The following is a 20,789-nucleotide window of genomic DNA, read 5'->3' as shown; positions in this document are numbered from 1 at the left end:
GACGGTTCTCTCGACTACACAACTTCCATTAGCCAAGCACAACGATGTCAGTGCACCATTTGCCAGGCCGAGGTTGCGGGTGGCAGAGTCACTCCAATGCTCAATGAGTTCGGAAGGTGTGTTTGTGCATTTGCTTCCAGCAAGTACTGGTTGAGCACAACGGAACGTCAGACCACAATTGTGCAGATCGCTGCTTTGAAAACGTCCATTCGGGGAGAAATCCGGTTTGACCTCAATAATCTCCTGAAACATGTTTGGGGTGGAAGAATCGGATAAAATAGAGTTTCACCCGAAAACGAACGACCATAGTTGTTAAGCAGGTGCAGCACGTTTCCTGTGTCTGCAGTTTTACGCACTCTTGGAGGCTTCTCGTCGTCCACATGATCAGCTGCGTCATCCTCGGCTATCTTGGCGTCCGACAGCATTCTCGTAATGGGAACATCAACATCGTACAGCGCGTACTCCATCCAAATTTACCATTCAGAGCGCGCTCGGCGCATAGTGGGAGCCCACAAGCAACAAGCGAGTGTTTGAGAGGCTACAACGGAAGAAAGATGCAAGATGGCAAACAGAAGCCGGATTCCATTGGATTGTATTATGACAGGGATTGGATCGGAAACTCCCTGCTCCCAATGTTGCCTTGTGTTTAACGAAAACAGCAAAATGTGCTTCAACTTTGCGCAGTACACTACTTGATTCCTACAATCTTTTTTACATTATTTAAAACTTGAGATCTATGACAAACACTCAATTCTTGCGAAAAGACAGAACCACTGATTATCCCGGAGAAAGTCGAGCGTTTTCAAGGACCACTAAAAAATTCGAGGACATTCAAGGCCTTAAAAATGACATGTTTCAATTCAAGGGTTTTCAAGGTTTTCAAGGACCTGTGCGAACCCTGTACAATCTCAGAGCAAAAACAGCAGGCTGAGAGCCCGATACTGCGTTTGTGATGGATGCGGTTCAGAAACCAGGCACTTCTGTCCAGTCAACCGACTCGGGCCACCCTCCCCAGCAAATATGGGGGTCCCATTTTCCCCAATCGAGGAGGAAGGGGGAGGGGAGGGTAGTGACAGCACGTGCGAAGACAAACAGAGGAAAGGAGACGGCTGCCAAGCTGAGCCAAACATCCTGCACAGGCAACTGTCGAGGGAAGAGACGTCTGGTTGGAAGTGCACACCAAGGGCTCTGGCTGCTTGCTTCCCACCCAACCAAGTTGCGAGCCAACGTTAAATGGTTCGGGGAAGCGTGGCCCCTTCGGAAGCCTTCTCGGAGAAGAAACGGCCGACTCGAGTGCTCGCCGCCCTTCCACCCTGCACCGTTTGTACGAGTAGAAAGGGCACCATCAAGATGCCAGAAGGGGAGAGAGGGAGGAAATTCACCCGGCTACTCAACACTTCGCGCCTTAGTTAACTAAGACCATCATGTTGTCCAGCGCTGTTGGCCTATGCATGCATGGCCCATTGTTGGCTTTAGTGTCTCCCTTTTGGTGTTTATAGCTGTGTGCACCCTTCTAGAGCAATCTGTGCGCACTGTGGACTCCCCATTCTTCTCCCCATGTCCGTGCAAGCCCATTTGGAACACATGGGCACAAATGCTTCCAGAGGTCCAAACTTCCAGCTGCACACTGCACTTTTACAAATTACCCTGGTTAACTCTGAATTCACTTCTGGAGCCACACTCACCCTCTTGCTTTTGGCGCTGGCAGCCACCCCAACTCGTCGCCTGCAACGGGAGGTGGGGAAGAAAAAAGAAAAACACGCCATTCAGCGTAGCAACAAAGACAACACTTGGTCAGTCAACACTGTCCAAACAAGATCCCAGACCATCGCTTGATTCTGTCATGTGGCTATGCCATGCAAAATTGGAAACCATTTCTTTACAAGTGACTGAAATGTTGCTGCTGAGCTCATAAAGAAAACATTTGCCTCGCAATATTAACATAGAAAAAAGAACATCGGGTTTACACAAGTCCAAGAGTCCGGTCTTCCATACATTTGCATAGTTTAAGAACTTACACTCTCGAAGTATTCCCACAGGGCATCTCTTGGCATGCTGAGCACAAACACGGATTGCCTTTTTGTCCGTGCAGCACGACTTTGAAGTTCAGGACACACCACTTCACCCACACTTTTTATTACCTATGCGCTGAGCACTGGCTTCAGACACCTTGGGAGGGCCAAACCCCTCCAACTCGGACCGAGGAGGTGCTGGCGACGCTCTCCTCCTCAGTAGGGCGAGGGTGACCTCCATGCGTCTCCCTTCGAGACGGGCATCGCACAGTACGTAAATGCCTTTCGGCCACTCTTGGCCGCTTTTGCATTGGCCGTTGCTCCTCACAAGCGTGGGCCACGGCATTTACCGTGTTGATTGGCGCATGCCTCGATTGTGTCAGTGCGTTATCTAGGATGTCCGGTGAGTCTCTAGGCATACTGCACGCTTTTTGGTGGGTTTCCCGCACGCGCACTGCAACGGCTCGCGCCGTCTAAGGTTAGCGGACGAGTGTACAGCGGCCACAGCGAGGCCCCTGCTCCTACCTCAGCGAGCGTCACGGCGGTGCACACGCAGGTGGACACTAACTCGGCAGACGCTGACGGATGTGTGCCCCAGAGCCTAGGTGCCTAGTGCAGTGCGGGGCTCTGCATTGTGGTCGTCCACGTAATAAACGCCTGTACTATAAAAGTTATCGCTTCCCTTCGGAGTGACCGACAGACGTATACGAGCGGCGAGAGCCGTCGCTCGCTCTCGAACCCGTAGTGGGCAGAGTCTCTAGGCACTTCGGTGCTGCACGAGAGCAGCGAGAATAATGACAGCGCGCTATTCTATTCCTTAATGCCAGGATAATGGCCACAATCCGCATGTTCTGTAACGAGTGGACATTGAAACTATGCAAGAGCTGTGACTTACAACACAAATGTTGGTGTCATAAAGTGCTAATATTTTCATCAAATAAGCTCCTGGAATTTTACACTTGAAAGGTGGCATTTCCCGCAGCTCTATTGCACTACCTGGTTGATAAGCTTTTGAATCTATCTAGAATTGTGCAAAACGTTGCTGCCAGACCTGTACACATTTATTTGCCTTTTTTTTATCACCCTTAACCCTCTTCACTGTACAAGCAACTGCATTGAGCATACTTTCCCATCTCAATCTTGCACAATTACTAATGAAAGTTTCCACTGTGGCGTCTACTCTGGGACCTTGTATGCCATCACGAGGCATTGTATTGCGTAGAAATAAGGATTATTATTGTTACTGTTACATGTGGCCAGCTCATCCGAAGATACTGGTCGCAACAGTTGATCTCACAACGGAACAGTTGGTTTTAAAGAAGGATTTAGAAATGCAGACACAAATGGCCCATTTACAGGCCTGTGTAGAGTGCCATCTTGGTAAATGTTTGCAATGGGACAGGCACATTTTGTGTTTTCTTTGTAACTAGGAAACTATAAAGAGAACACCCCACAAAAATGACCTTTTGGCAATTTGTTCACTCCACATCAAGCTCAGCAAACACCTGTAGCTTGCTCGTGTCGTACCCTAGCTGCCTCAGACCCAGAGGCTGTGCTCGCAAAAAGAGGAGTTAAAAAAAAAATGCTGAGTCAAATACGTTACGATCTAATCGCACTCGTGCACTGTTCAGCTGTGCGCTCCTTCTCGATTTTGCTCAGAAATGGCAAATGGTTCAGAATACACGGACTGGATGCCCCAATGCTGCCTCCTTCAACATGCATCCGCTGAGAACATTAAGAATAATAGCCTCCACCCCAGACGTCCACGTTTCTTGCACAGCCTACACAGCCTCATTCAAAACGCCACCCGCACTCTGAACCTTTAGCCTGATGCCTTTTGTTTGAAAAAGATGCTGTCCTCACGCAGCTTCTTCCTCTATTATCGCCATCAGTCGCATGTGCTCGTATTATCATCATCACCGTCACTTTGTGCGTGTTCCATAAAATGGTGGCAGACAGCGGACCCTGCCTCGGTTGTTTCCCCACCTTTCTCCCAAAGCCAGTGCAACAGTTGCGAAACAGCACCCACCGGGTCTGTGTCACAGTCGAGGGCTTCCTCTCTGTGGACGTGGACGCAGCGCTCGAGAAGCCAGAGGAGCTGCTGGCTAGGCTCACGGCCACGGAGGCAGCGTCGGGGATGTAAGGCTCACGGTCTGCGTACGGGACGGAGAACAGGGCAGTCAGCACAGAGAAAGATGAAGAGGCAGCCTGCAAGTGCTCGAACAAGTGCCGCACTGTGCCGTACAAGAGGCATGACCACGGTGTAAGATATACTACTAGGTGAAGAGACAGCTAACAAAACAAACGTGTACTCGTCGTTTTAATAAAGTCGCCATACTGACGCCTCTGAGACCGTTGACTGCAGCGCCCTCCAGCGGCAGAGAAAAGAAGCTGCCCGAATGCCGGCCACTCGGAGGTGTTCGGATCTTTTCGGCTCCTTGTCGGGTCTTTTCGGCAGCTTCCGTAACTGGTCGTCTGCTCGATGTGTGCTTGCCACAGTTTGGCCGGTTCTACCGGCCGATGGAGCAGACGATAATTTGAAGAAAGCCGCGTGAAAGGCTTTGCACTTGCCGCAGTGTTTCAACGTGTTCTGGGCATGTGTTTTTAAGTCAGTAACAATGAAAAGAAGGTATAAAACACTAAACCGAAGGGAATTTGTGCCACGGTAGCTGTTGAGCACTCACGCGTGAGATTTCATGCTTGCGCAATGAAAAAATGGGATGCAAATGCCTTATTGAGAACGTACTGCAACAGCTGGCAAGAAAACGTGACATTATTTAACGCTCCCTGCGATCGCAAGCGAATGAATGCGTGCTCTGCAGCCATCCCCAGCAGAAAATGATGCTACTTGCAGTCACCATTTCTTTGAGAGTGCGGTTGTGCGCAAGGGCACTTTTCGGAGCTTGGACGGGAAGTACTACAGAATGTCGAAGAGGTGCGCGCTCGCATACGATGCAGTGCCGTCGATTTTACCGTTGGCTACAGCCCCCCAGTTACTCAGTGCAAGCAGCGGCAACAAGAAAACGTCTGATGCCGGAACAACGCCGAGGCATACCAGGAAAGTAGCCAAGTTTTGGAAATGGATTAAACTAGCGGTGAGTACACTGATGTTTCTTCGTCGTAAATGACGTTGCACAACTAAAAAAAAAAAAAAAACTGGGGTAAGTTCACGCGCGAAGCAGCGGAGATGAAGCGATGTTGTCAAAGTCACTGCCGGTGTCCAATGTTCAGAGGAGCCGCGTGTGCGTCTAAATGAACTCGGGAAGCTCGAACTCTTGCTGCTGTTTTAACAATGCAATAGATTACGTGTTAAAATCGCATTGTGCGAGCTCACAGAAACAACGTTGTTTTACACGCATGCCGCTGGTGCCTGCATACCACCTTACTTCAGACAGTCAATGGACTAAGCTTCGGAGCCTGGGAAGCTGCGAAGCTTAGTTAGGAGTTCTGCCACCAGATGTCCTGTCAATCAAAGGTTTACACGTGTGCCGGCGCCACCAACTTTGACTGATTTTTGGGCTGCTGTGTGCCCACTTAATATCTTACACCGTGGGCACGACTGACACACGCTGCTACTTGCTCTCTCCGTGTGTCTTTAACGCCTTTCCTATGCCAGAATTCCACTCCATGTGTGAGGGCAGAAACATTCGACACGTACCCCTATAAAATCTATCAACTGATGCACTTTTAAGAACAGCGAGAATCAAGCACATTGTCGGAAATACAAGCCTCTCCAAAAAATAGCAATACACTTGACCTTTTTGCTTCATTTCTACAAAAATTCAGGGGCCCAGTGGCATGCCAAATGACACCCCTTACAGAAAACGGGAGTAAAACGTGTGCCCGTGCCAGCGTGCTGCTGTTTGCAGCATACCCCACAAAGTTGGCAAGACGGCTAGTTAGAAGCCTCACTCGGAAAGCTCTCTTGAACAAGGAAAGTGGTCTACAAGTGGACACTATGTACTCAGCTGCAAGGATTGGAGCTACTTACGCAGAACTTTCGATAAGCTGATCATCAACAGTTCTACTGTAGTCAACTATTGATACAATTATTGATCACCTTACAATAGTTCAACAAACTATTGGAGCACAACACTAAAAGGACCAACAGGTAAAATATTCTGTTCTGTTTATTCTTATTAACAAACGAGGGACCAGAAAAAAGTTTCTTTTATTCCAACAACATATTTAGCCCAAAGAAACACTCAAGTTATTAAATGCATGCACATTTATTTGCAGACTCAGGGAAACAGAAGTGTCCATCAGTTACAAATTACTTGTCACACTCTCACCACAGAGAAAATGCTCTGGCCTTCGTATTTGGATACAAGACCTCCTGTACTGCCCCTACAAATGCTTTCTCATCAAGACATGTGCGTATGATAGTGAAGCCAAATTCAGAGGGCTGGATACATCGCACTTTACAGGGATACAAGGGATCATTTGGAGGTTATGAATGACTCTGATTATGAGGTTTAACCTGCCAACGCTACACAGGTGATCAGGCGTGCCCGTACGGAGTGTGAGAAAAGGCTAGATCAGGCGATCCTTTTCATCTACAGGCTCCCAGGATGAAGCAGCAAGGACCGTGCTGTTTGTAGTGATAGACAAACGAAAGGGGGCAGGACGGAAACTGTTTTTCTAGAAAACCTGCAGTAACAACCCTGGCGTGCACACAGGCGAATGCTTCCAGCGGTTTCACATGCAGCTCAAATATCGGTAAGGGAGTTGCAAGCAGAATGCGGGAGAAGAAATAAATATCCTGCGAGTTTTTCTTGCACAGCTTGTCTTTTTCTTCGCAGCACCAGAAAGTGACAAAAGAGCTGCGGACTGGAATGGCCGGAAAAGACGGCGAAATTCTGAAGTGCAAAGGGTTGATCAGCTGATCACCTCAGCTGACGTTACCTTTTTCGAGGCACAAATCCTTGCATTCAAAGGCAATTGCTAGTTATAGGCTTCTTCCCAGCCAGACAGCCAGTTGTGGTGAGAAGAGTGGTTTGCAGTATAATAAATGCACATACTATTTTGTTTTCCTGGTCAACTACGTTCACTGAAACCACACGACAATTTCTGACGAGGAATATCATTTTGCCTACCATGAACTTGTACGAGTTAACTATCAACCATTTTGTAGCATTACGTGCACATTTGTTTTCCAGCAGTACTCAGATTGCTGCTTGACTGCGTGGGTGTTTCTCCTTCCAATGACAATTTCTACGTGATGAGCATTTGACAGTGGGCTCTTGCTTCTTTTGTTTGCGTCATGGTACCTTTGAAGACCTTCAGTCCGACACTATGATGGAGACAGCCAAAAGCATTTCACACAGGTTCACAAAGTACCATATTTGTATTTAAAGGCCAACTGCACTCAAATTTTACCCTGGCTAAATGCCTTCGAAATGTGTAGTAGGTACCATGAGAACTACTGCGACGCGACTGGTAGCTCTGTGCAATGCGTGGTTATTCAGTTTCAGGCACTCAAAATACCGCCCTTGCAGACGACAAAGCACCTGCCGACGTGTTGCGCAAACAGCCATTTAGCGGAAGTGACATGCCAGCCGCCCAGGCCGATCGGCCTACCTCGCAGCGGGAGAATCCAGAAAACTCGTATTGCGTGCCGGTACGCCTGGCTTTCATGGCTCCGAAGAGGTTTCGTTAACCGTACGGTTCTCTACTTTTCGAGTGTCGTTGCGACATCATGCCTACGCGGTGTGCTGCTGTCGGAGCGCACGAATACTGTCGTGCTTGCAGGACAAGAGCTCGCTTTTCCGCGCGCCTCCCACACCCCCGCACGCGCATGCTCACACTCTCCTCCTGGCTGGCCGAGCCTGCCACGTCGGCTGGTCTGCACAGCTCATGCCATCAGGCCAGGCCGTCTGGCCGCTCGCTCCGACGGCTGATATGTCACTTCCGCCTGCCCTTGATGGCCGCGTTTTGCCCAGTTTTGTTTTCAAAATCGTCGATTTTTGCTGGTCGCTTGCAGCGTAATTACGTACATTTTAGGCGTCATACTTCGTACATCGCGGTCTTTTTAGTCATACTATGCAGGAACAGTGATTTCGCGCGGTCGAAATTTTGAGTACATCGTCCAGGGTTTGGCTTACATTTGAGGCGCGGCTACCTGTAACTGCTAGACATACAACGCCATCTCGTGGTCACAGGCTTGCAGCTTAGAGGTTTCCAGGCTACATTTTGCTCGTTTGAACGTTGTAAGCACCACTGTCATTGTTCAGTGCTTGCTTGCTTACGCCGCCGCGTGCCCTTGAGAAGAGTCTGTGTTCGCGGCACAATGGCGCCTGCCAAGCACCAAGCAGTGCCACTACACCGCAGCTTTGAAGGGGAAGGTAGTTTTGGAGGCAGAGGGAAGTTACCGCAATGTTAGCAAGGGAGATTGCTAACATTCAAGGCAGTGCACGGTTCAAGGCCAGTAGAGGATGGGTCACTCGTTTTATGAAGCGGTTTGGGTTCAGCCTGGGACGGCGGACGTCTGTGGGACAAAAGCTACCCCCTGACTTTGAGGAGAAGGCAGTGGCATTCCAGCACTTTGTAATCAAGAAGCGGATGGAAAAGGAGTACAGACTGGGCCAGATTGGTAATGCCAATCAGATCATGGTGTATTTTGACATGCCTGTGGCCTGCACAGTGAATGAGAAGGGTGGGAAACAAGTGAAAGTCACAACTGCAGGCTACGAGAAGAGGCGCACCACCGTACTGTGTTGCACAACTGGTGGGCAGAAAGAAACTGCCACCATACATCACTTTAAAGCGGAACACTCTTCAAAGCGGGGAAGTTTTCCCTAAAAACATCGCCTTACGAGCCCATGAGCATGGGTTGATGAGTGGCTCCCTCGTTGAAAATTGAATAAGACCGCCTGGCAGCACTGTGCCGTGGCTCTGCTGTTTAAGAGTCAGTCTTGGTTCTCGGCTACTACCGCGGCCACTTCACAGATGCCGTTCGGTCCGTGCTTCTGGAAGGTGGCGGTGTGCTGGCCAGCTACAACCGCTCGACGTAGCCATCAACAAGCCATGCAAGGACAGGCTGCGGAAGCACGAGGACAGGCTGACGCTGCAAGACCATCAACTCACACCGACCGGGCACATCAAGCGCGCTTCACTCAGCCAAGTGGCGAACTGGGTCGCCGCGGCATTGGACAAAATTCTGGCCGAACTAATTGTGCAAGGCCGTCCATAAGTGCAGCATCTTGGACGCACTGGATGGAAATGAGGACAGTGCACTGGGGGAAGAGATTAGTGTAATAAAGTGACTGTTCGATGCCTTTCGGTTCGGTTCGGTCCCAGTCCAATGCCTTTTTTTCATTCGGCTTACATCCAAGGTAAGTTGACGACCTTCTGAATTTCAGGGGTTGGCCTAGAATCAAATAAACACGGCAGGAAATTCCCATTTCTTACTGTTTATGACTTTGGCACGGTTGACCACTACTCGTCACATGCAGACAGCCTCACGGCAGCTAATACAGGTAGAAAAATAGATAGTTTTGCGAGAGCCAACTTATCAATATACAATAGCCTATCAATGGCTGGCTATGGATAGCTTTTTTTTACTGCAGTGTTCGCCGCTTACAGTGCAGCACCGGATATTTGCGACCCCCAGTTTGCCCCCCACAGAACTCAATGCCAAATAATCATACACCGCTTAATTAAAATGGGACTCTTCGAAGCCCCTACAATGCTGGCCTTATCAAAATGTGGCCTATTCCCAATCTTATTCGACTGTGTTCGATATTGGTTTCGTATATTCCAATTCCTTTATCGTGTGGCAGACAGTACGTTGGTCAGTCAGGTTGTTGCTTAAAGGAGCCATGAAGACAAAATACAAGTTTGGTTTATTAGAAAGACTGCTTAGTCCCGATAACAATGATACCAATATCATCGCAATCTTCGAACAAATAACGGAGATATTAAAGAAAACTTGTGAAGCAGTCGCGACCCCCTAGCCGATTTCCCGCAACTTTTCTATGACGTCACGGAACCTTGTTTGTGCGATTGGCGGCCGCCTAACTGACCTGCCGCGACGAGACATCACTGGACGTCTGTAATGGGGCCTCTAGTTCCATTTGACCGCATCACTTGAATGCTAACGTGCAGTCAACGCACTGAAAATTATGTTTTATTGTTGGCCCGTATGACGTCATTCTTGCTCATAACACGTCAGTGTGGCGCAAAATTTGAAAGTTTTTAAATACTTCTTGCTTTTTTTTGTTAAAAAAACATCTTTTGTGGCTGTAATGGAGCTGAGTGAGATACTGAATCCTAGTTCTTTCAAATTAAATGAAGTTGTATTTTCTCTTCATGGCTCCTTTAAAGGGACACTGAAGTGATATGTAAACATTGCGGGATTACTAGCGCAAATTCTAGTCCGGAGTCCCCAGGCCATGTTTCGACCACTCTGGGCGCGTTTACGCGATTTTATTTAGTAGAATAATTCATTCGAAAATGCTGTCCTCCTCTCTTTACACTCGCCCATTTTCTGTGGCGTTTTCGTGTGACGTCGGGAGGAGCCGAGCTTGCAATTGGCTGCGCTACTGCACGGCTCCCCGGCCTTCAGGCAGTCAGTCGGCCCAGCGTTTCGTCCGCCGGCCGCCGACGGGTCGTCGCGATTCCTTCGCTCAGTTGAAACGAAGCCAGGACACGTTTGTGAATGGAAGAATCTGCCTTTCTTTACTTGGTTAGTTTGTACACAGTATCTAGCTCCAAGTCAAGGTCGCTTCACACAAGCGCTGCACAAGCGCGCATGAGACGCTTCGCTGACTGGTACAGCAGTAGGAAAATATAAGGCCTCTTAAAGGCGGGAGAAGAGTCAGTGAAGTCAATATAGGTACCAAGGAAATAAAATCAACTGATATTTTTACCGTACAGCGTAAAACTAGGGTGCGGGAAGCACTTTTTTGCGCTGGGCGAACAAGCACAGCGGTCAGCAGCACGACTACGCATCTGCGAACGTTTTTCCGTCTAAGAAATGCAATTGCTAGACGTGATATATTGTGGAAACTTGGGGGATGCTTAATGCACGACCGCACAACAACAAATAGTCACCTAAGCTGCTTGAAATGCCAAAACTAAATAAAAGTGTAAATTGGTTATACAATATATACCTTATATTACCAAGGCCAGCAGAGCCCGCCTCATGGCCGAGTGGACTGAAGCGCTGGGTATGTCGTTGCAAGTGTTTTGCAAGTCGCGAGTTCGAGTCCCCGCGGGTGCGTGTTTTTTTTGTTTTTTTTTGTAAGTTAACTTTTTCGTTTTCCGTCGATGTTTTCTATACTGAGTTCACCTTTTTTTGGGCCGCAACGTTCATTGCTCCACGAACTAGTTCACAGAACGTGCGCAGACTGGCACTGGCGCGCTAGAGAGTTCTCGTTGGCGTGCTGTTGCCATAAGCACCGACTGCTTGCGGGAAGTGGGCAGAGGCCAGAATCAACAGACCCTTAGCCTGGTACGAACACGCTTTTTACGATACAGGCATGAGTGAGATACGCTCCAAATATGGGGGAAAAGCGCATGGAATTTGAGCGTCTGCGGGGACGCCGAGGGCGTTCATGCACTGCGTAGGCCTCAGATAGTGAATGCTACCATTCCAAGCCGTCCTGACGCATTTTACAGCCGACAACATGGCAGAAGCGCGGTACGATGATTACTGAGATATTGAGAATGCCCGTCCAACAAAGCCATCGGTTGTGTTTTACAGAACCGAAACCGAAACTTGTTTGATTGCAAACCTTGGGCATCGTCCAATCATGGTGATCCCTCCTCCCAACGTCACAGCTTTAGTTGGTGCGGCCGCCACAAACCGCGCATAGTAGTTTTTCTTCTTTCGCGCTGTGTAAAATAATTACCGATTTGTCAACCGGATAAACGATGAAAAGTGGGCTAATTTGAGCCAGTCTACGCAGTGCAAGCAAAAACGGGAGCTTGAAAAATTCACTTCAGTGTCCCTTTAAATGATCGACTTACAGAGCATAGGAACAATGTAGAAAAGACGAGTAATGGACATCTGGGCATACATTGCAGAGATTGTGAATGTGGGCCACATTTTGATAAGACCAGCGCTGTAGGCCGATACGAGGATCAGCTAGCAAGAGAAATCATCGAGGCCTACCAGATTGTTTCATTGAAAAACAAATGCGCTAGCACAGCTTCCATGCCGCTGACAAAAAAAAAAGAACTGAAGTTCTTATCCAATCAGTAGTTTTTGCCTTCTTAAAGTGCCTCTTTTTAACGTGGGTGTTTGAACTGTCATCCTCCACTTTTTAGTTTTTAGTTTTCATTGTATTTGATTGTGCTCCTCCCCTTTCCCTCTTTCCTTTCATGGATGTCACCACGAATGTTGCAAATATTGACTCTGCAATAAAAATGCCTCTGCCGTTTGATTTCCTTTATTGTTGTACATGGCATTTCTTAAAGATCAATACTCTACGACCCTAATAATCCGTAAAACTCCGAATTCTGTGTACCCTGAAAGGAAGCTCCGAAAAACTCAGAATTCGCAAAAACAAATAAACTCCGAAAAAAACGCCCTCCGAATTTGCTCAAAAATAAACTCCGAAAATGCAGAACCCTAGTATAAATAAAAAGCAATTCTTTGTTGAAAGTGTACATGACTTTTTTTAAATTCACAGCCATGCAGCCCATGAAACCCTTTGATACAAGTGAGAATAAGCAGGACAACTTCATTAAAAATCCTAGTAATGCATCACTTTCAACAATACTACCCTGACACGTTTCTACACCGTTGGAGGATTAGTATGTGCAAGGCTGCATGCCACGTACACAACTTGTGCATCACGCATCGACTCCAGAGACACACTTCGCAGGAAAACTTGCCCTCGACACCTGCTTGGGGCCACACTTTTTGAATATTGCCATGCACACATGTGCTCTCATCTCTTAAAAATATAACCAAACATTTTTTTTTTTTTGCTAGGCACTGCAAAGCATCACAAGCCACTCAGGCAAGCAGAGAGGCCACTCAAATTCTTTTCGTGAACTCACATTCAAGGTCTGCCCTGGTGAGCGGCTGTATAAGCACCTCCTGCAAAGAAAGCACAGCCGAAAACACGAACTGTTACGAACCATTACTTTTTTTCATTCCAGAGTTGAACCGGAACAGAACTTTTATTTATTTATGAAACGAAAGGGTGTTTTCACAAGAGATCGGACAAGCGTGTCCGGTGGACATCTTTAGTATTGACAAATATTTTATATACAGCTCCTTGTACACAGGAGAAAACATGTGTGAAGATTTTTCCCTTTCTCAAAAAAATTCCCAAAGCCGGCTCAGGTCACTGCTGCCTTGAGAGGCTTGCGAAAAATTGGAAAGTACTACCACTTTGAAACAAACTACTGCAGCTATCGCCTTAGTTCTTTTTATGTAAAGACTTTGCATACTCTCAAATTATTTACCATATTCATTTTTGGCTTACAGAGGGAATTCATTTTAATAAAAATTCCCAAATCTGAAAAAAAAAAAAGAAAATTGCCCAAATGCGGGGCTTTTTTGCTCTGAATCTAAACAAGCTAGGTAGTGGACATTTTCTAGTGTTATTCGCAACCAGCGAGCTATTTTCCTGGACGCACCGACCTCCCGCCGCTAAGCCTCGCCAGGAGTTCGACACACCAGGCAAGGGGGCGGGCCACGCGCCACGCACTGCCCGGCGCAGCTGCTGGGCCGCTCGACACCGCAGACCAAGTGCACAGCCACGCCACGCCCGCATCGCTCGAGATAGCTGAAAATGTGCTCGCCGACTCATTGGGACCTCACCGCCCGGAGAATACCACCGCCAAAATGGATATTACGCTTGAAGCCATGGATTTCACTGTGCCCACAATCGCCGATCTCACCACCACGTCGCACGCAGCCATGCCACCGCCGGTCCCAGGCATCGCCAGCCATCTCGGCCGGACTGCCGTCGCTATGGACGGCGTCGACCTTTTACCAAACGATACCGAGGGATGGAAAACCACCGGCAAACAAGTAAGCCAACGCCTTCCGGCCCCAACTTTACCCGAGAATTCTACCGCCCCGCCCGTGAAGTCTCCCACCAAAGATACTGCCGTTGCCCACCGCATATCAGCACGCTTAACTCGCGCTGCTCGCATGCCAAGGATTTTGCCGAAGGAGGATACTAAAATTGTTATGCGACCACAACGCGGCCTGAACCTCGGCCGAATCAAAGCTAATATAGCCATGTCCGCGGTACTCACAGCGACAGGCACGCCCAAAGAATGTGCGCGAGAAGATACCATCTGTACGAACATTGCACAGAATACTATCGTGGTCAGTACACCCCAACGAAGCACGTGCCGTGAAGTACACCCAAGTCCGCCATCTTTTTATTGGAGGCACCCATTACGAGACGCATGCCTACCGATCGCCTCCACATGGCACAGTAAAAGGTGAAATACGTGGCATCGCCGTAGAAGACACAGATTCCGACATTCAAGAAAATGTGGTCAACCCCGCCAACCCCCTGGCCCTCGAGGCCCACAGAATTGGCAACACCACCACAGTGGTTGTGCTTTTCGCCGGTCCTAAGGTGCCCAATTACGTCAAGTATGGGTCAATGCTACTGCGGTGTGGACTATACAGACAGCACTACGACGTTTGCCGCCACTGTGGCCAGATAGGACACCGAGCCGACGTGTGCCCGAACCCCAACGCCCGAGTGTGTTTTGCCTGTGGCACGCCCAACCCCACCCAAGATCACGCGAACGCCTGCAAGCCTCGCTGCAAGCTCTGCAACGGCCCGCACCCGACCGGAGAAGCTGGCTGCACAAACAAATACAAGGTTCCCATAGTTGTCACTCGGAGGCACTGGGAGCGACGAGCGGAGGCGCAGCGCCAGCAGCTGCCAGACCGCGGGGATTTTCCCCAGCTGCAGCCACCGCCGGTGCACCAATCTCACGCACAGCAGCAGCAGCACCCCCCTGGCAGCGGCCAGAGCCGCTCTCGCCAACGCAGCAACGGACGAGAGCGCTCGCCCAGTCGGGGACGCAGCGTGCTCCGCTCCGCGTCGCGAACGGGACAACGCATCGGCCAAGGCAACACCATCAGCTGGGCAGACGCCGCTTGCCCGAAAATCACGGCCACCCAGCAGCAGAAGTCAGGCTACCGGAGCTAACCCGGAGATGCTACAACTACGAACAGAGAACGCACACCTCAAGCGTCGCGTCGAAGAGCAAGACGCCAAGCTCACAGCACAAGCTGCAACGATCGAAGCCATCAGTGCCAAGCTCGCTCAGCTCTTGGAGCTGCAGCGCAACCCGCCACGCGGTTACTATGACAGCTCCGCGGACGCCCACACCACCACCTCACCGCCAAAACCCGAAGACACCCCGGAACCCATCCACGAGGACAGCGAAACCAACAGGCCCCAGTCCGACCGCAACAACACCGCGAACAAGGCCACCGATCCACAACCCAAGCGCCGCGCGCTAGACAACACCAAAGAAAGAAGACTACTCGCGCATCTCGACCACCAACAAGATCGACAGGACAGACTCGAAGATGCCGTAAAGTCACATGCCGACCGCCTCACGGCGCTGGAGAACACGTGTCAACAAATGATGCACACCATGCAGAACATCCAATCTATGGTGCTTCAAATTCGCGCCCAACTGCAACCCGAAAATGCACCGCCACCTCCGCCACCATACGCACCCGCCCCTGCCCAATCATGGCCCGCATCCCCAGCTCATCACGCCCATGTCTAAAAACGCCCGGCGACCGTGGTCCACCGCGCCATCTCACGGTGTGGCAGTGGAACGCCAACGGAGTCCATAGCAAGAGAGCTACACTACAGCAGTACTTAAACCAAGACACCCAAAGAAGCCCAGACGTCATTCTCATCCAAGAAACACACAGTGAAACCCCCTTCACACTTTAAGGCTACCGCACACATACAAGCCCGCCCAGCGCCCGAGCCGCTGGCAAGGGTGCTGCCCAAGGCATGTGTACCTTAGTGCGCAAAGGCCTGACTTACATCGAGCATGAACTCAGCCTGAACAGTGCTATAGAACATACGGCCGTAGAAATCGTCACCGGTCGCAAGAAAGCTAAGGCCAGTCTCTACATAATCAACATCTATAGCCCGAAGCAATATCAACAGCGATTCTGCACTCTCCTACACCGGGCCGACCATCTGGCTCAAGAGGAAGCAATCCTGCTGTGCAGCGACTTCAACGCCCCACACACCGCCTGGGGCTATCCCAAGACCACAGCAAAGGGCCACAGCCTCTTTGACGAAACGACAGAGGCGGAATACCAACTCCTCAACGACCCGGCCATCCACACCCGGCATGGGATGTCTGTCCAACGCGACACTAACCCCGACCTTACGTTCTACAAAGCCCCCAAGGACCGCACGAGAGCCACATGGCGGAACACTGGGGAAACGCTCGGCAGCGATCACTGCATCCTCGAAGTCCTTGTCCCGCTGAAAGATCGCCTACCAACCCCGAGAGTGCAACAACTCACGGACTGGCAGCAATATCGCCGCCACCTCGATGCCAGCCTTCCGCCTACCATAGAGGACATTAACGACTGGACACGCACTCTGCATTCTGCCACCCACGAGGCCACTGCACTGATCCCCATCAACGCAGACGCCCCCCTCGCAGACAGCCGCCTCGCTCATCTCACAGAAGCCAGAGCATCTATACGAGCCCGCTGGAAACGCCAAAGACACAACCGAAGCCTCCGCAAACGTCTGGCGCAGCTCAACCGCGAGATAGAGGCTCACAGTGCAACCCTCTGCCGCCAACATTGGCACGCCATTTGCCAAGAGGCCGATGGCCAGATGCACAAAAGCCGCACATGGAAATTACTCCGACATCTCCTCGATGAGAGCAAGACCAAGAGCACGCAACGGCATGTCCTGGCCCGAACCCTCCACAAAGGGCTGCGCAAGTTCGGCGACTCAGTGGTCCGTCAACGCCTCGACGACAAATATCTCCCAGCTACCCCCCCAGACCCCCTTCCGGACTACGTGGGGGCACCTAACCGGAGCCTCGACGCGGACATCGAGGAATGGGAGGTGCGGGCAGCACTCCAGAAGCTCAACTGCAGATCGGCAGCTGGACCGGACAAGGTCACCAACAAAGCCCTGCGAAACATGACCGACGGCGCAATCTCGGCGCTCACAGCCTACTACAACAAGTGCTGGCAATCGGGCAAGGTACCCCCCCAATGGAAGAAAGCGCGCACAGCGCTCATCCCCAAACCCGGCAAGCCTCCACACATCGATCACCTCCGACCGATTTCCCTTACATCTTGCCTCGGTAAGCTGCTGGAGCACGTTCTCCTCAATCGCTGGCAGACGTACCTCGAAGAAGCCGACCTGTACCCCGACACTCTGCTGGGCTTTCGGACTAAGCTCAGCACACAAGACGCAATGCTCCTCATTCAACACGAGATCCTGAACCCCCCCGCCAGATCCCTCGACAACTACACTCTACTGGGCCTGGATCTTCAGAGCGCCTTTGATAAGGTGCACCACTCAGCAATCCTCGCGCCGGTCTCGCACCTCAACATGGGACACCGTACTTTTGCGTATGTCAAAGACTTCCTCGCTAACCGCATGACACAAATCGTGGCCGGCGACATCGAGCTCCCAGAGAAGACCCTGGGTAGCACCGGCACACCCCAAGGATCAGTGATATCCCCCCTATTGTTTAAAGGAGCCATGAAGACAAAATACAAGTTGGGTTTATTAGAAAGACTGCTTAGTCCCGATAACAATGATACCAATATCATCGCAATATTCGAACAAATAGCGGATATATTAAAGAAAACGTGTGAAGCAGTCGCGACCCCCTAGCCAATTTCCCGCAACTTTTCTGTGACGTCACGGAACCTTGTTTGTGCGATTGGCGGCCGCCTAACTGACCTGTCGCGACGATTCATGACTGGACGTCTGTAATGGAGCCTCAAGTTCCATTTGACCGCATCACTTGAATGCTAACGTGCAGTTAACGCACTGAAAATTATGTTTTATTGTTGGCCCGTATGACGTCATTATTGCTCATAACACGTCACTGTGGCGCAAAATTTGAAAGTTTTTAAATACTCCTTGCTTTTTTTTCGTTAAAAAACATCTTTTGTGGCTGTACTCGAGCTGAGTGAGATACTCAATCCTAGTTCGTTCAAATTAAACGAAGTTGTATTTTCTCTTCATGGCTCCTTTAACTTAGTCATGATAGGAGTTGCCCGCAGACTGGGCAGCCTCCCAGACGTCAAACACACCATTTACGCGGATGATATCACAATATGGAAGGCCGGTGGTAGCGACGGACAAATCGAAACCGCCCTCCAGCAAGCTACTGACACCGTGGAAGAGCAACTCCAAGGTACGGGGCTCCGGTGCTCCCCGGCAAAGTCCGAACTGCTCATCCTCCCACCCCCTGGTACGCGCAACAATCGTGAAGCACCCCCTAACATCAAGCTGAAGACGAAGGACGGCACCCCCATCCCGCAAGTCAAGTCCATACGGGTACTCGGCATGTACATTGACGCACTCCGCCACAACGGACATACATTACAGCGCCTCAACGCCAAAATCACCACGGCCATGCAACTCATCCGCAAGGTAGCCACACGATCTGCCAGCATGAGAGAGACCAGCCTCCTCCGGCTAGTTCAGTCCTTCGCCGTTAGTCACATCGCATACGTGGCGGCATACCACAATTGGAAGCTGGCGGAGCGTCAGAAAATAGACGCCCTGATAAGGAAAGTATACAAGACAGCACTCGGTCTCTACACCTATACCAACACGGAGAAACTCCTCGACCTAGGCGTTCACAACATGCTCGCCGAGATCCGAAGCCCAGCGAACCACACAGTTCGCAAGACTCACCCAGACAAAGACAGGCCGCGCAATCCTGGCCCGCATCGGTTACAACCCCCCCGGACACATCAGCCCTACACCCACTGGCCCACTGCCACTAGTCTTCAGCCGACGGCTCAGGATCCCCCGCTGCCCAAACACATGCACCCCGACGCCAACCCCGAACGTCGCCTGGCCCGCGCGAAGGCCCTAACCAAGATGTACGCACAAGACACAAGCGCTTACTACGTCGACGCCGCGCCATACCCAGGCAGACCTGATGCTTACGCGGTCGCCGTCATATCAGCTGCCACGGAAGCCCTCAAGACAGCCGCAAGCATACTTACAACACACACGACTCTGGCCGAGGAGTTCGCTATCGCTCTGGCCTTCACCCAACTCCCGTGCACCACGATCCTCAGCGACTCTTGCTTAGCGATCCTCCGTTTCGCCACCAACCAGTTATCCCCCGCCACCCTACGGATCTGCACCCCCTCCCGGGCACCCGCAAAACTCGCCCGACTCACATTGTTCCCGGCCCACACCGACCTACCGAACTGCGGAACTGTTAACAGGAATGCGGAGGCGGACGCTACGGCATGCGCGCTCACCAGTCGCGCAGCCGTACACGACCCCGCATGTTCCGTCCAACAGCCCCCCCTCAAACCCACGCCGCTCCTCACATACGGTGAGATTCTAGCCTGGTACCGCGACACACGAAAGTACCCACCGCCGCACCCAGACCTCCCACGAGCGGAGTCGATGATACTCCGTCAACTCCAAATGGAAGCGATATGGACCCCCGTTTTCACCAAGCACATCTGCCCCACGATTTACCCGACCGACCGCTGTCAACACTGCAACGCAGCCAGGGCTACAACACCACATCTTTTCAGGGACTGCAGGCCCCCAGAAGACACCCAAGACCCAATGCCACCAAGCATGGCACTCGCCATAAGAAGCGACGACATCGGCCATCAACGCGGCACGGTCTGGCAGGTGATGGACATCCTCGTGCAGCAACGACCGAAAACGCCGTCTCCACCGAGACGCGCAGTGAGTAGGCGGCCGTAGCGGGGAGGTCCACCACACACCTCGCCGCCCCATCCCTTCTTTCCCCACCCCACTACTGCTGGACATGATAAATGTTTTATCTCTCTCTAGTGCTATTCTCCTGTCCTCGATCAATCTTCATGCCAATTTTAGTTTATGTAGTCAAGACACCTCAATATGAAAAATGCCCTGTACTGCAGGAAGGAAATGCATTTCGGTATATTTTGAAAGTCGATTAAAAAAAAGAAAAAGGCATCTTCGATTTTTTTCAAACATTCACAAATTAAAGCCAAGGTTGCTCTCTATATCACAAAAACATGCTGCACTATTCTTGCTTTGCAGCTACAAAGTGCCAAATATGGCTTGTTAGCAGTATTGCGGTGGCATACCCTAGTGGTTTGCAAGAAGCTTATGACCGCAATGTAGGGGGAGAAATGGAAGTTACAAAGAGAAAATCATTAAACAAACATTTCAGCGGGCATGCTTTGTTGAAATTGGACGCGTATAAAGTGCGTTGCGCCTAAATATGTTGAAGCTATGGCTCCCGAGCCCATGTTTGATCGTGCGTATAATTATCAGCTGGTGCCGTCTCAACCGCGCACCTTCTTGCAATGAACTACTTCTTCGCCACTTCTTGTAGTGACAGCTGAGCTGCGAAGCTGCTGCAAGGTAAGGCTTGCAAAATAATGCAGTGAAGCCCCACGATAACGAAATCCCGGGAGTACGAAATTCCTGTGGAAACGAAATATTTTCGGATCCCCGGCGAACGTCCATATTTCTTACCTTGTGGCAATGAAGTGGTTTTGGAAAGCGATACTGCATTAACGAAATTCGCCGCAAGTCCAGTCAGCATTTTATCTACCCAGTTGAGGCTAAAGTGACA

The 20,789-nt window shown here is 50.5% G+C and overlaps 1 protein-coding gene across 1 annotated transcript in view; it reads right to left on the bottom strand.

Moving 5' to 3' along the window:
- Positions 1 to 20,789, bottom strand: part of LOC144152968 (uncharacterized) — a 77,653-nt gene that overhangs the window by 35,189 nt on the left and 21,675 nt on the right. The window contains exons 4-6 of the mRNA XM_077684570.1: positions 13,023 to 13,062; positions 4,042 to 4,165; positions 1,686 to 1,725 (exon numbers count right to left, since the gene is read on the bottom strand). Of these exons, the coding sequence (XP_077540696.1) occupies positions 1,686 to 1,725; positions 4,042 to 4,165; positions 13,023 to 13,062 (204 nt within the window). The remainder of the gene's footprint in view (positions 1 to 1,685; positions 1,726 to 4,041; positions 4,166 to 13,022; positions 13,063 to 20,789) is intronic.

This window comes from Haemaphysalis longicornis, unplaced genomic scaffold (genome assembly GCF_048455015.1).
Source record: "Haemaphysalis longicornis isolate Haplotype H1 unplaced genomic scaffold, Haemaphysalis longicornis Haplotype H1 scaffold_9, whole genome shotgun sequence".
Lineage (NCBI taxonomy): Eukaryota > Metazoa > Arthropoda > Arachnida > Ixodida > Ixodidae > Haemaphysalis > Haemaphysalis longicornis.
The sequence above is the reverse complement of the archived record's forward strand: the minus strand, read 5'-3'. Positions and strand labels throughout refer to the sequence as shown.